This window comes from Crotalus tigris, unplaced genomic scaffold (assembly GCF_016545835.1).
Source record: "Crotalus tigris isolate CLP2741 ecotype Arizona unplaced genomic scaffold, ASM1654583v1 scf7180000024167.7108832, whole genome shotgun sequence".
NCBI lineage: Eukaryota > Metazoa > Chordata > Lepidosauria > Squamata > Viperidae > Crotalus > Crotalus tigris.
The window spans coordinates 5,471,743-5,487,821 of NW_024100417.1; the positions used below are offsets into that span (position 1 = coordinate 5,471,743).

General features: G+C 40.4%; 1 protein-coding gene across 1 annotated transcript in view; it reads right to left on the reverse strand.

Annotated features, from left to right (window-relative positions):
* Positions 1 to 1,020: 1,020 nt before the first annotated feature.
* Positions 1,021 to 16,079, reverse strand: part of ERI3 (ERI1 exoribonuclease family member 3) — a 241,690-nt gene continuing 226,631 nt past the window's right edge. Inside the window, exon 8 of the mRNA XM_039323100.1 lies at positions 1,021 to 2,586. Coding sequence (XP_039179034.1) covers positions 2,504 to 2,586 — 83 coding nt within the window. The 3' untranslated portion in view covers positions 1,021 to 2,503. The remainder of the gene's footprint in view (positions 2,587 to 16,079) is intronic.

Consider the following 16,079-nt stretch of genomic DNA (forward strand, 5'->3'; position numbering starts at 1 on the left):
TCCACTGATTAATTGTTCTAACTGTCAGGAAGTTTCTCCTTAGTTCTAGGTTGCTTCTCTCCTTGATTAGTTTCCACCCATTGCTTCTTTTCCTGCCTTCAGGTGCTTTGGAAAATAGCTTAATTCCCTCTTCTTTATGGCAGCTCCTGAGATATTGGAATACTGCTATCATGTCCCCCCTTGTCCTTCTCTTCGTTAAACTAGACATACCCAATTCTAGCAACCGTTCCTTATATGTTTTAGCCTCAGTCCCCTAATCATCTTTGTTGCTCTTCTCTGTACTCTTTCTAGAGTCTCAACATCTTTTTTACATCGTGGTGACCAAAACTGGATGCAGTATTCCAAGGGTGGCCTTACCAAGGCATTGAAGAGTGGTATTAATACTTCACGTGATCTTGATTCTATCCCTCTGTTAATGCAGCCTAGCACTGTGTTGGCCTTTTTGGCAGCTGCAGCACACTGCTGGCTCATATTTAAGTGATTGTCTGCTAGGACTCCGAGGTCCCTCTCACAGTTACTACTATTGAGCATGGTGCCACCTATGCTGTACTTGTGCATTTGGTTTTTCACGGGGGTTGCCAAACAATGCAGTCCGCCATTTTTTTCCCCTTTTCCTTAGCTGTGCTACTCCCTTTTATTCTATTGGCTTTTGAATTCTGGGAATAGACTCTCTTGAATAGAGTCTAATTTCTATTGGCTTTCAAAAGCCAATAGGAATTGTCCAGGCTGTCTCTGCCCTGCTGAGCCTGCCAAAAGTCCCATTCTGCAAATGGTGCTGCACCAGTTGAGTAGTCCTTGACTTAGGACCGGTTGAGTAGTCGACTTAGGACCGGTTGGGGGTCGCGGCATTAAAAAGGTTGAGAACCACTGGCTTACAGGAACCTGAATAGTAAAAGAGTAGTAGTTCCTTTTCTCATAGTCTCCCCTACTGAAGAACTAAGGAAATAGATACTAATCCCCAAAGCTAAGTATTTGTAAATAATACTCTGAATGCAAATATATTTGAGAATGAAGCAAGTGTCTATGCAGAAACTGCCAACCGTTTTGTATTTAAAAAGGCTTTAGAAGGAGGCGGCAATACACCCAGTAAGAGCTACTGTAGCTGGCAAGGCCATGCCCACACCCTTGCAGCATATAAGAGCCAAGTTCCTTTCCCCCAAACTTTATTCATGTGGCACATTTACAGCAAGGATGGGAGTAACGAGCCAATGAAGAGGTCAGGTTGGGTTCAGCTGGAACATCCACACACCATGCATTATTATTGGGAAGGCCCAGTGCCTGTATCAGCTCACAGCTCGATTGCTGCATGAGCAGAGCCCTCTTGATGTGGCTCCCAAGTTGATGGCAGCTGGAGCCTATGCCCCTGGGGGGTCCATTCAGCAAGGGCCAGGGAAGGATATTTTGTCAGGAAAATACTGAGCTAGAGAAGAAGTAGGTTGATCTTCCTCCTCCTATACTGATTCAGGGCATTGGAAACTGGAGGGAAGAGTAGGCCATATCTCTCGGGCAACACACTGGTTTCAGCCGTAGTGAAAAGGGAAGTTAGTCAGATTGTAAAGGGAAAAGAACAGAGATTTCAATCCTTATGCAGATTGCTACAGTGTACTGAGCTGGAAATACAACTCCTTGGCTGGACAAGCAGTATTGGGCATGTCCACTGCCTGCAATGGACTGCATACTACATCATGTGCAAGCATGAAAAAACACTTAAATAGGGCCCCTGACATTCTGAGGATGCACCAACGAGAGATCTGGGCGCAAGAAGTGTTGCACATCGGATGAGCATCAACCAGGATGCTCTAGCATGTAATAGCCCCTGCTGAATGAAATCCCAGGGATATAGGTGGCTTTTAGTGGGCATGGAATACAGGCACTTCACCTTGAACAGAAAGAGCCGAGCTTCCTTAATCACATACAGGAGGAACCAGGGATGGGGCTTAGTGTTTATTTAAATCAGAAAGGGAACGAGCAGAAGGCTGCTGAAGAAAGGGACTATCTGGATGCTGCTCAGTCAATATTTAGCTGACACGCAGGAGACACAGTAACAGATTCACACAGAAGAGGGGCTTGACCGCAGCTCTTGAGATAGTGTACTCAAAATAAAGAGGGCAAGTGCCCAGAACATAGCACCACGGTCTTGCTACAGGCGCAATTGTGAGCAGAGAAAGAGAGAGAGAGAGAGAGAGAGAAAGACGCCAAGGGGAATCAGAAGCCAACAAAAGGGAAAACAATCTACGTCTCTAACCATGTGGAGCAAGCGCCCTAGGGGGCTGCAGGCTGGACCAGGCCGGGCAGGCAGCTGCCCCTAGAGAGGGAGTCACTTCAGGCCTACACAGAGAATCCAGTTCCATATATACAGCCTCTACTGGCAGAACAGCAAAACTGACGGAGTCGTGGGGTTGCTCGTTCCTCTGTCCTCTTTCTGTTATTCGAATGCTCCAGCCCATCGCACCCCTGTAGCAGGAGCCGGCCGCATGCAGCCCTGTCCGGCCGGCCCCAGAAATCAAAAGGGCTTGGAGGTCTGCTTGAAGATGAACCCTCTGTGAGCCAGCGTCTTCATGATGTTGGCAATGTTCTTGCAGTCATCTAATATCCAGAGAAGAAAACAAAAGAACAAATTTCATTTGTGGGTAAGAAAAAAAACCATGCATGTCTACAGCAATCTAAGCGTAGTGGGAGAGGCATGTGTAGCTATCCATGCAAAATGCTTCACTGAGAAAAATACGTTCCTAACATGCCACAACACACGACCTTACCTGTAAAATTACTCAAGCCTATATGAGCTTGCCATTTAAACATGAGCATTATGATTACTGATATCCTACCTTTTGCCCAGACATCACAACAGAAAGCAATAATTGAAACAATTGAAAAGAATAAAACTGGTAATTACTATGATTCAACATTTATACAAAGTATGCAACGAAGCAGGGTAAATTCTAAACAAATTGTACAAATAGAGGAAGTATGAAAACTATTAAAAATGGCAGCTATAAAATCTTCACTACAATGTACACGGACAATCTTGGCCTCTCATTTCCTTGCTCTTTCCATCCAATCAACATTTTATTTTAGTATAGGGGAGGAAATTTTAAGCACATGAGAGAAAGACAGTTGGCAGTTTAAAAAGAGAGAAAATAAACATATTGGCAAAGGTATTGTCCTTGATTTTTGCTTAATTATGCTGTTAATATTGGGAGCGGGAATTGATATACCAGACCTTGGATTAGTTGTATATGTGACTTGCTAGACAGATGCAAGGTGAGGGTACAACACAGAGCACCTGATATAAGGTGGGTATACTCTGCAATAGCAGTATCTTGAGGAAAGTCTTGTAAGACTAGCATCAAAATGACACAAATGGGGCTAGCAATGCCAGAAACAACTGTCTTATTCAGGTCATGTTCTATCTAAACACTTCAGATTCTATGCTCAGTAAAATTCATGGTAACTTCTAAGTAATTTCTCTTTTAAAAATATTCAGATTATATAATTCATGTAAGTTAGAACAAATACAAACTGGTTAAAGAACTATCAAGGACAAAGATGTCGTTTTCAACAGAAATGCTACAAATACAAAATGCCTGGTTCATCTGCCTCAGATCCTTTTCCTTATAAAACTGAACAATTAGAGCTAGAAACGTGCTTTAAGATGTAGATTTAAGATTTTGTAGATCTTAATTATGAATTATGTCACAAACTAAGAGCTAAACCAGTTTGAGATAATAGCCACAAATATCTGTGTTAAGCATACACAAGTCCAGAACTTTATTGCAGGCCCTACTAACTGCTTTCCTCACACTTAACAGTGGAAGGATAGTAGCGGTTACAGCAAAAAATTAGGGCAGAAATACGGACAGATACAGCAAACCATTCCCTTCTGAACTAACAGGGAAACAAGACTTGAGCTGATTTGTGTTACCTGGACTAAACGCAAGCAGAGTTTGCTAAAATAGAAGCAAGGCTTAAATTGATTCTTGGTGTCTATATTTCATGTTGAAAATTGGCTTGTAAATCCATGTTTTGATCTATGGTGGCCGTCTCCTTAAGAAAAAGCAAGAGTAAATGTGTAATTTCTCCCTTGACAGCACACAGTGGCGAGGCGATCCTTCTTCCCGCTCCCCTCCGACTTGGGACAGCTCCGCTGCCTCCCATCAGCACTCTTTCTTTCTCGCCCCACGCCTTGATGTCTCCATTTCATTAGTGTGCGCCCATTCATCACGCTGTTACCGTAAGGGTGACTTTGCCCACTTGCATGTGGCAGGCAGGGCCTGGATGACATGGGGTGGTGCTGCCACTCTAAAGGGGGGACGAAGTAGAACACACACACACACACATACACACACACCTCCTAGTAAATGGATGTTGTGGCAGAGGGACAGCTGCATCATTACTGATGTGTAAATGATAAAGCAGTGCCTCTACATCCATCTCTTAACTGTAAATCCAGGGAGTGCTTTATAATCAAGCGGCAGCGATAATAATGTGAAATTAGGTCTCTCTATCAAAGGGGGGAGGCCTTTTAATCACGGCTTAAAGGGTGCAAGCGCTGTTTATCATAATTGAACTGTATCCAGGCTAATTGTGGCCATATTTCACTGTCTAGGAGACAGGCACACTGTCTGAAGAATGAACACCAGGGGCCGAATGGAGCAGGAAACTGCTGTCCAACCAATCTTGGCCCCAAAGTGATGGCACTTCACTACTCAGGGAGGATATCAACAGATATTCAGAACATCTCCATCACTTTCCTTCTGATTAACCTATATAGTGCTGGCAACACAGCAGAGAAGCATCAGCAAAGGAAATTGTAACTTTGACCTACAGAATTTTGCAAATGCATACAATTAAACAGTTCTTATGACTCTACCACCACCATCATTTTATATCAAAAAACTAGAGAGTAAAAAATATATGATACAATTATGCAAAATCTGCGTTCATGTCACATACTGTGTTTAATCTCAGGACAAGTGCAAACGAGAATTATTATAACAATTATAGGAACAGAGATATTACATAATGAGTACACCTTGGCCAGTTTAGCCCAGAGTATTATGTAGAAGGCCCAAGCATTATAACAATGGTAGTACAGCAAAGTGATCTTCAGGAATGAGCAGTTGGAAATGCTAATGTTAGAACAAGCATGTATTCTTTCTGTAATCTTTTTGTCACAAATATCATATCTACCTTAGCCAGAGATTTGGGCATAGCTAAAAATGACTATACCCACAAATCTCAATCAATTTGATATTGCCAAAAAAGTGAAAATAGAAGGGATTCCTCTTCTCTAGGGAGAATCTTATTTGATTGGGAAGACTAACTGGTCTTATATCTTAGCTATACTTCTGCATAGCAGAGCCTAAACAGTTTCCAAGCAGAGCACAATCATTTAGCAAATATGTTAAATGATTGTTTCTCAATCAGAGACTCATAAGCAAATGTAATACATTTTAAGTGCCACTTAGATCAGGGCTTTTCAACCTTTTCACTCAGGCAACATCCGAGTACCACCAATTGCCTAGCCAGGTGTCAAAAACCTGATGACCAAAAAAAAAAAAAAAAAGGAAAAAAGTGATAAAGTACAGGTAGTCCTTGACTTACAATAGTTCGCTTAGTGGCTGTTCCAAGTTACAACAACACTGAATAAAGTGACCCCCCCAAGCCACAGCTGAGCAAGACACTTGCCTGCCTGCCTGGCCGCATTCTTCCTTCTGTTCGAGGTTTTCATTGTTGTGAGCATTTCTATTGAGGATTGGCATTGGGGGTGAGGTGGGGGGCTGTTTGGTTTTTATTTCCCCCATCTGCTGGGTGGTTGCAGCAGGTTTTGGTCACTTCACATGACCCTGGGACACTGTGACCGTCATAAATATGAATTAGTTGCCAAGCATCTGAATGTAAATCACAAGACCCTGGAGATGCTGCAACATTCCAGCTGATCGGCGCTTCTTCTGGGCTCAGCAGAAGTGCCAGGATCAGTGCTGCTTTCCAGCTGATTGGTACTTCAAGGCTTAGCAGAAGCACCAGGATCAGCACTGAGTTCCAGCTGGAGCCTGGCACTGATCCTGGCGCTTCCATTGAGCCCGGACACTCCTGCAGCTCTAGCCACCTCTCGCTCAGGCTTGTACAGTGCTGCCACCAGTTCAGCTCATTCCCCTCCCCCACTACCACTTTTCTAGGATGGTTACATACCACCTGCTAGGTGCCAATGTACCACAGGTGGCACCCGTACCACTGGTTGAAAAGCCCTGACTTAGATAATATGGTTGCAGTGGCCTCACTTTGAGAACAGTCCATAAATGAAATGCTTAGTTTGTGAAGATTATACAGATAAAGCAACTTTCTTCCTCCTATCACCTTCCCCTCCCACTCTGGCTGAGAATTGGGGCTAAGAATCCTGATACGGTATTTGCAGCCTCAACACCTATGGAAGGCTGTAAGTGAAGGAAGACTACAATAACATAATTACATTATATAGCTTTTAATTATTTAATAAGTGTCAAGCCCTGGTAGCAGTAAGTCTATACGAGAATCAGCTGAGATAATAAATAGATCCCATGTATATATAAATTTAACACTACGTTTTCATAGCCAAAAGTTATCAACCTAAAGTATACCATCTCACACTATTGCATATTTCCATTACAATATCCAATCTAAGCACATTCATTCATCACGTTTGTTGTTGTTTGTAATATTAAATGATTACTTCTATGTGCGAATAGGTCATCATATATCTGATACTATGATGATAATTTTTAATCCCCTATCTCTTCAGACGTAAATATATTAAGAAAGGCAATTCTCACATAAACTGAGCTTGAGAGGGCACAAATTAACAAGCAGTAGCATAATTTCATGAAACTACTCTGTGTCAGACAAGATAACAGATTGCATAAGCCAGTTTTTCCTCATGGTCTGTATAGCAATACCCAGCCTAAGACAGTTCCCTCATATCATTCCTTGAGAGATCAAGGAGTTAGGGCCAGAAATATCACCTGCTCAGTGCAGCTACCTCCCTCTCCAAGGTCAGATTAGCTCCCACTGCCTATCCTTTCAAAAATGGCATATATAAAAAAAAAACTTTCTTCCTTACAGAGATTTTGGAGAGAAAGAAGTTTAATCGGGGAGCAGCAATTGCAATAATTTAGGCGTGTCATGTATCATTTTAATACTTTCTCAATGTAAGCCATCAGAATGCTTGACAGGTAGACACATTCACATTTCTGTAATAAATAAATAATCAATTATTCAATCAATCTAGTGTGGGAAGGTGACAGTGGATGGGACAAAGCTTCTCCAAATACTAGACATGCTGCACCCATTCCATTGTCCCTCGTTTTTTCTTTCTCCTTTTCAGCTATTCATTCACTGAAATGAATAAACATTTTCTTTAAAATCTTTGATTTTCCCATGAGATGGAGCAATTTTCAGGAAAGCTAAACGCTGAAGCTAAAGGCTTACTGTCATTTTTGGGGGGGGGGGGATATCCTAGTGTAAAGAAAGCAAAACTGAAACAAGAACAACCAAACTCAAACAGGTAGGCCTCCCAATATTTTATGATCCTCCATTTTAAACCCTGGCTGCATCAAGTTGTCTTGAACCACCTGGTCATATGGCTCTGGAAACATGCCATTACAAAGCTTGCTTGCCACAAGTCATTTAGCAAGACTGATTTCAAATCAGCATGAAGGTAAACACGCTTATTACAATTATCCGTGTACAAAAAAATCAACAACAGTCGAACAACTTTCTAATATGCAATTACAGCCGCTTATTGATTTTACAATGTAATCCGCTCCGATTGATTTAATAACACAATTATAGGCTGGCTCTCGGGATATTAGTGCAGGAGATTTTCATAAACTCCAAAGCAAAAAACTAAGCGGCTTTTAAAACAACACCGTCAGATAGCTGTTTGGGGAATTATTAGCCATATGAAATCTCCTAAATCTCCTCGTTGTTACCTTGAAAGAGGATTTTCTGTTACAAAAACGGCAACTGAGAATAAGAAACAACTGATGATAGACCATTGGAGGCTTTACCAACCCTGATAAGCTTCAACAATGGGTCCAGATGGCACAATGAGATCTGCTTTTCAAACACTGGGAAAGGAACTCATCCATGTTCACATATGTGCATATGCATATAGAGAATGGGCATACTACCTTTAGACATATTAGTATGAAAGTATGACAGAAGAGCACATAAACCTCCTAGCCAAAACTTTTTAACTGTTAAGCCATGCAATTTCTGTTCAGTTCGGCAACTGACAGATTACCCATTTGTTTCCAATTTGCTCTTCAGGTGTAATGCTCAACCCAATCTGAATGACATTACATTCTATTGTTCATGCTCAACTTCTACACTGTGGGTTCCTGACCTTCCCTTATTTTTTCCTCTTGAATTATTCTGGTTGTTCCTAAAATTCATCCCTTGATTACTGCACTGCAACATTTTGAAGTGGATATAATTAATTCTTTAAAAGTGGTCCAATCTCTTTGTAGAACTGGATTGTACTGCTGTTCCTTCTTGATTTCAATGTTCTCAAAGACTCACAGACTGCCAAAACAATGAGTGTAGCATCTATGGCATACAGCAGTGTTTCCCAAACTTGACAATTTTAAGGCATGAGGACTTCAACTCCCAGAATTCCACAGCCAGCTTTGCTGGCTGTGGAATTCTGGGAGTTGAAGTCCACATGCCTTAAAATTGTCAAGTTTGGGAAACACTGGCATACAGTCCTTCTCAAAAGAAAGAAACCATGCATAAAATTGCTACTGTTTAGGCACTTACAGAAACATTATGCATCCTGGTACTTGAGTGCCCAGGTAATTGCAGACTTTGTTATATGCCTTTTGTTGTATGTTGTAAGAAACAAATTTAATTCTGTATGCAGGCTGGAAATACAGCATATCAATACAGGTAGTCCTCACTTTCTGACCTCAGCTGGGACCAGCAACTCCATTGCTAAATGAAATGTCACATGACCATATCCAACTTCAGTTCATCAGTTCCAGCTGTGTCCCTACAGGTCATTAAACATGACATCACATGAGACCAAGTTGCTAATTCCTGCCAGCTACCCCATTGATTTTGCTTGTTGAAAGCCAGCTGTAAAAACTGCAAATGACAATCATATACTATGGGCTGCTATGGTCAATGAAAAAGCACCCAAATTGGAATAATGTAATTGTGGGGATGCTACATCAGTTGAAACTTCAAGGATTGGCCATAAGTCTATTTTTTCAGCACCATTGTAACTTTAGTTGCTGAATGAACACTTGGTAAGCAAGGACTACAGTGATACCTTGGTACTCAACTGCTTTGAAACTCATCAAACTTGGTACTCAATGTATTTCGATGTTTGTCCCAGTATTCACTGTTTGGTATTCAATGCACAAGCTAGAACTTATCAATATCGCCTATCTTGTGACTCACTACATTTTTTCTTATGGGAAAAATTTGTTTGGTACTCATTGTTTTTGGTACTCATTGTGCCTCTCAGAACCAATTAAAGGTGAGTACCAAGTTAGCATTGTACTATATTTGAAATAAAATAAAAACATGAGGAAATATACAAAATAGAATGAAACTAAAACTAATCCAACTCAGGCTATATCTTCTCTCAAGAAATACTCTGAGGCAGCCAATTGTGGAATTGCCAGCATCTACTCACAACAGCTTTCTCCAATTCCACTGCACTGAGTCACGTTAATATTTGTTCCACTGGCCGGAGATGGTTGGTGAACTTGATTGCTGTTGCACAAGGCAAAAGGAGGTTGGACCCAGATTTATTTATGGAATTTGCAGGCCATCCCTATCTGTTGTAAATGTGGGATGGGGCGCCCATAAGGTATAATATCAAAAGATTAAACACAAGGGAATTACATTTCCCAAAATATAAAGTCTAGGGGAAAAACAAAACAAAAAATGCCATATAGATTGTCCCTCACTCTATTGCAGTCAACTCAGCTGGATCTGTGCAAGCATTTACTGACACAATGAAATCTCCTGAAATCTGTTCAGTCCCATAAAGACGCAGGCTGGTACATCCCCCTCCTTCCTCCCCCTCCCACCAACTCAAACTAAAGTGTACCACATGTTCAGATCAACCGATAAAGCTACCTTTCTTAGTCTTGCCCATGGGCAAAGAATAGTTCCTAAACACACAATATGCACGTGCTTCATTCTTGGCCTCCGATGTATTTGCCAGCTTTATGGGCCCATTTTTCTTGTCAAGCTGACAGCACTGCTAAGTGGATTTCTCTGTGATATGCGGACAGATTATCACATTACCCAATGTCCAACACAAACATATTACTTTATATTCAATAGCTCTAATGAATATAAACTGCTTTTTCTTTTTTTGGGAGTGGAAGGAAGCTGGTGGGAGGGGGCAATCTATAGATTTTTAATGAGGGCTGCTATTTACACGCTCCTCTTTAAAACAGGTTTGGGTGCAGCCCCTGGCTGAAAAATCAATGCTGTTATTGTTGGAATATTGTATATTGATATTGTAATAATAAGACACAATTGATTTAGGGGTGTGTATGGATGGGGTCAACCCAGGGTTACTTTGCCTGCAGAGTGGCTCTACTTCTCCAAATGGACCATTTATTTTAGGTGGCCCATTTTCCTTTTCAGACCCAGTGAATAGACTATCTCCGTTCTTATATTCCAACAACCACACATTCAACAAAAGAAGAATGTCCGGAGTACTATAACAATGAACATGTAAATCAGGGGAGTTAAACTGGTGGCCCGCAGGCCGAATGCATCACACGCAGGTCCTGCCCCCCCGGCTTTGCAAAGGCAAAAAAAAAAAAAAAAATGTTGTGATACGTCATGATATGTCACGTGACGTGATCGAGTTTGACACCTGTGATGTAAATAGTCAGGAAGGCAGGCACAGTCTCATCAGAAAGAAACAAACAGCTGAAGTCAATCCCAAACGTAAGGAGTACATTCCTTTTGTATTTTTGAAGGGGGGGGGGGCTTTCCTTAATTTGTATTGAAAAACAGTTGTTCCTAAGCTTCATCAGAATCCTAAGACCATTTTCCACACTGGTTAACACTGAATACTACAAAGGAGAATCCGAAACAGTAGAAGGGACTCCCATTCATTTACTTGTTTCCATTCCTGAGATGTGTCATTTTAAATATCTTTACCTGCAGAAGAGGCGTTCATTCTACAGTGGATAGACAGACAATAGTTAAAATGATGAGGATTTACTTTGCATGTAGTGAAAAAGTAGCTAAAATTATCATTTTTTTCAAAGGTTGCATCAAAAATGTTGGTAGTTCTGGTGTATATGATACAGAAAATTCCCAAAGATACTTAGCAATTGTGGTTACTCAACTGGGACCTTTCAAGGTTCGAGGACAAGTCCTTATGTTGATCAGCAATAACCCAGATTTCGTAAAAATGCATTTTTAAAGATGTTGACTGGGGCAGTAAAGTTAAAATGCTATTTAGGAAGACTACATTTCCACCTTGATTGGTTAAAAGATTACGGTCAGCTCTGTCTTTTTTATAGATAATATGTTTAAATTCTGACCTCTGCAGATGTGCAAACACCAGATTGGTGCAAGACGTAGCTAGGCACTTGGGGGACATTAAGACTAGTGGTGCTGGTTAAAATAGTCCCTTTGGATATACGAATGGGACGCTGGAACTAACAAGTGTACATGCCTGGCCTTGGGAAATGTGCTCATTTGGAGGGAAGCTGGCTGCACCTGCATTATAGCCACTAAGACAGATCACCTAGTGGCCTGTGCTGAGCAGGTCCATATTTAAGCTGTCCCCATGCTTTATGGTCTGTACAGGAGCTGATGCAGAGGGAGCCAGAGGCTATTTGTCACTGCTGGAATGGCAGATTCCTGTTAATGAATAATATCAGTGCTCTCTTTGTTGAAACAGCTCTTAGCACCGGGCATAGTGGGGGGAACATTCATTGGATAGCTACCTTGTTTCCAACTTCCTTTTATTTGCCTTTATTACCAAACAGTGTAGATTTTTATTATTAAAATAGAGTCTCACAATTCTACCTGCACAATTACAAGGAAAGGTTTTTCTGTCTTATTTTTTTATTTTAACATGTGCAGCTAAGTCCATAATTAAAACTACCATCCTACCCCAGGTCCATAATTGAAGCACTATTGTGCATCTGAGAGAATATTAACATATCTTTTTCTTTTCAAGGGACCCTTTTGCAGCACTACCTTGTATCTCACATTAACTTTTACTCCTTCAACCCTTCCAGGATAAGCTTCAAATCAAATTCATTCAAGATCCCAGCTTAAACATGAACCATCGGTCTGATGTAGTTGCAGAAAAGAAAATGCTATCTTAGGGCACATTAATCTGAGCACAAAATCCAATTAAGAGTAGTAATTGTTTCATTATATTGCTGCACTCAGATGAGAGTTGGAGAATAGTGTCCATTCTGAGTACCACAGTCCAAAAAGGGCAAGGACAAATTGGCGTGAGATCAGAAGAGGGCTACCATGATGATGGTTCAGGGGGCAGAAACCAAGATTAATTAAAAGATCCGAGCATGTTTAGCTTACAAAGGAGACAATTGCAGGGAAGATGCAATAACAATCTTCAAATGTCTGAAGTTTTATCACATAGAAGATGGAGTAGATTTATTTTCTATTGTCCTAGAGGGCAGGTCTAAAACCAATAGGTTAAAACTCCAAGCAAATAGGTTCAGGCTAGATGTCAGAAAGAACTTCCTGACTGTATGAGCCAATGGAACATATTGCCACATGAAGTTAGAGGTTCTGAAACACAGATTGGATGGCCATATGTCAGAAATAGGCTATAGGAGGAGCTTGGGTTAGGTAACTTCTAATCCAACTTTCTAACTCTGATTCCATGAATCTAAGATTTTTCTTCATTGACAAAAAGTCTACAACAGTAAAGATATATCCACATTCTGGATCTTGCCAACTTTATAACTTTATAACAAGAATTTCTATTATGATCAAATTCATTTCATAGTTACTTGAATAAATACTACAGACAGGATACCCACAAAATAAAAAAGAAAAATTAGGATGGATAATGTATTTCATTAGATTCTTATCTGATGCATGATATTCATGCTACAGTCCTTTCAAGGTTCAGGAACTTGCAATTTCCCACATTCTTCTCATGCTTCTACAACTGGTACCATCTCTTGGCTGATCTTATCTAGCTTCATAAGCTAAGCAGGCTCTGAATAGGTAAAGTACAGTACATGGATGAGAAACTACCACGAAATACGAAGAGTGCCATGCTTAGCTTACAATGCCTTCTCAGAAGGCAGTGGCTAATCACTTGTACATCACTTGCCAATAAAATTGAAGAAATGTGTCCAGGAAATCACTAGGAATTAATATCAACTCAAAGGAGACTTTAATATTTGTACATATTGCAACCTCATCTCAGTCCTAAATATATTTACTTCTTAGCAAATGCTGTTGATAGTGTACTTTTTTCTAGCAGCAGGAATAGCAACAGTAACAAGTACAATAGAAGACTTACTCATCATGAAGATACCTTTTTATCAAAATCTGTTGATTCTAATCACAACTTTGGCATAATTAACAGAAATTAATTTGTTACAGCAAATAAAAAAAACAGTATAATCCAAATGCATCCTGACTCAAGCTCTCAACTTCCCCGGCAATGTGATATGTCTTTAGATCACAACGTACACGCCAAAATCAGGGCTAGCACTATTAAAAAGCCAAGCCTCAGAGGAAATGAAAAAATAAACAACCCCAAATTAAATGTGATATCACTGTTGGTATAAATTTAGTATAACTCTCCAATTTAGCGAGAGCCAGATATTTTGGTCTATAATATGTACCTTCCTTGGTGGATATACTGGCTATATTCTCCTGGGGACATTTTGAGAACAATTAGTGAAAACATACTTCAAAGTATTCTGCATACTAAAGTTCTGTTTTAGGATCACTCCGTTATATAAGATTTGAAAGAAAAGTATTAATGCCCCCAAGACACAAAATTTTGTGCTATGTGTAGCTTCCCTTTCTTAACCCAGCATAATCAAACTCCACTAAAACCCATCCTGGAGCTTCCCTCCCAACAATGCATGTGTATACGTGACTGTGTGTACATCATAGATCTGTAAAATTGGAAGGAGCAAATTCGGCTCAAAGGAGCAATAAATCCAATCCCAAGTCAAGATTTTCATGAATCAAATCAAAGCCTCCGAGGGAGAAAGAAGTTCGGTTTCCATCTGAACACATCAGTGAAGAAGAGCCCACCATTTCTCTGCATATGGGTTAGTTCCAATATCAAACTGTTCTTACTGCTGTGAAGTTTCTGCAACCATTCAGTTGAAATCTGCCCTCTTGTGATGGGAATCCATTATTCTACATCCTGACTTTACAGCAATAGAAAACAGATCTCACTGCTACAGTATGAGCAATCTCCCTTCAAGTATTTGAAGAATGCTATAAATTAATCTCTGCTGATTTTCTTGCTGCAAACAATGTGCCAGTAATTTATCAGCTTTTTCACCGGACTTCCAATACTTTAATTTTCATGTACTCAATGAAAATTCTATTTTATCCATATAAAAATCTCCTAATTGTAACTTAGCTGAAAAAAATGCTTCATAAGCCTGCTGTGTGTATGCTCTTTTGCTCCACAGACTTCTCAGGCTAAATATTTCCAAATTCCACCAGATTCTAGATCAGTGGTTCTCAACCTGTGGCACGCCAAACAACGCAATCCGCCATTTTTTCCCCTTTTCCTTAGCTGTGCTACTCCCTTTTATTCTATTGGCTTTTGAAAACCAATAGAATAGGCTCTCTTGAATAGAGTCTAATTCTATTGGCTTTCAAAAGCCAATAGGAATTGTCCAGACTGTCTCTGCCCTGCTGAGCCCGCCAAAAGTCCCATTTTGCAAACGGTGCTGCACCAGTTGAGTAGTCCTCGACTTACGACCAGTTGAGTAGTCCTCGACTTACAACCGGTTGGGGGGGGTCGCGGCATTAAAAAGGTTGAGAACCACTGTTCTAGATCCTGATCATCTTAGCTGCCCTTGTCTGAACTGATCCATTTTTTTCTCACTGAAAAAAGTGACACTAACAATTCCTGTAATTTGGAAACTATAGTTCTGTTGGTGCATGTAGTCTAAAATTCATCTTTCTTGCAGCCACATCAGTCTATTGACTCACATGTAATTTGCAATCAACTACTATTCCATGATATTTTTCACCAGTACGGTTACCAAGCTCTTCCTACTCTTGCGCATTTTATTTTTGTTACCTAAATAAAGAATTCTGCTTTTGTCAACTTTCATTTTGTCACTTTCTATCTGTTTCTCTTACTTGTTGAGATAGCTTTGAATTTTGTTTCTGGCCTTCAGGGTATTAAATATCCCACTCAATCCTTGTCACCTACAAATCTGATAAGCATTTCCACCACCAAGTCATTAATATAAAGACTGAAAAGCACAGGGTCTGGGGCTGACTCTTGTGGTAACCCATTTAATAATTCATTTCAGTTTGATGAGGACCCATCAATGAGTACTCTTTAAATACAAATTTCAAGCCAGTTACACATCCACTTAACTGTTGTGGGAAGTCACCCCCCCCCAGAGAAAGAAATATTTTTAGAAATATTTAAAAGGCAGAATATATTTCCCTAAATGATTTTAAAAGCAGAAATCAACCCCGCCTCCAAGTCTCTCTGTCCTAAACAGAAACCAAGTCTGTAGAATTGCAGATGTGACAATCTTGTCAGAAAAACTGGAGTCAGTAAACTGGAATTAGAAAGAAAGATCCATAGAATTAACAATCCCTCACACCAAAAATCCAACAGTCATCAGCCACAGTCCTAGGGAAGCAGAATTGACCTTTCGGACATAATAGGATTAACCCACCAACATCAAAATACCAGAAAGGCACACTCAGACTCAGGTCAAAGTTCACGCCACAGGAACAACTCCAAACAAAAGGCTCAAAAAGATATAAAAACCCACTCCCTACAGGTGCTCGCGCTCTTTTCTTCCAGAGCTATCTTCCTGTCTGGCTCTCCTCTTCAATAAATTGCA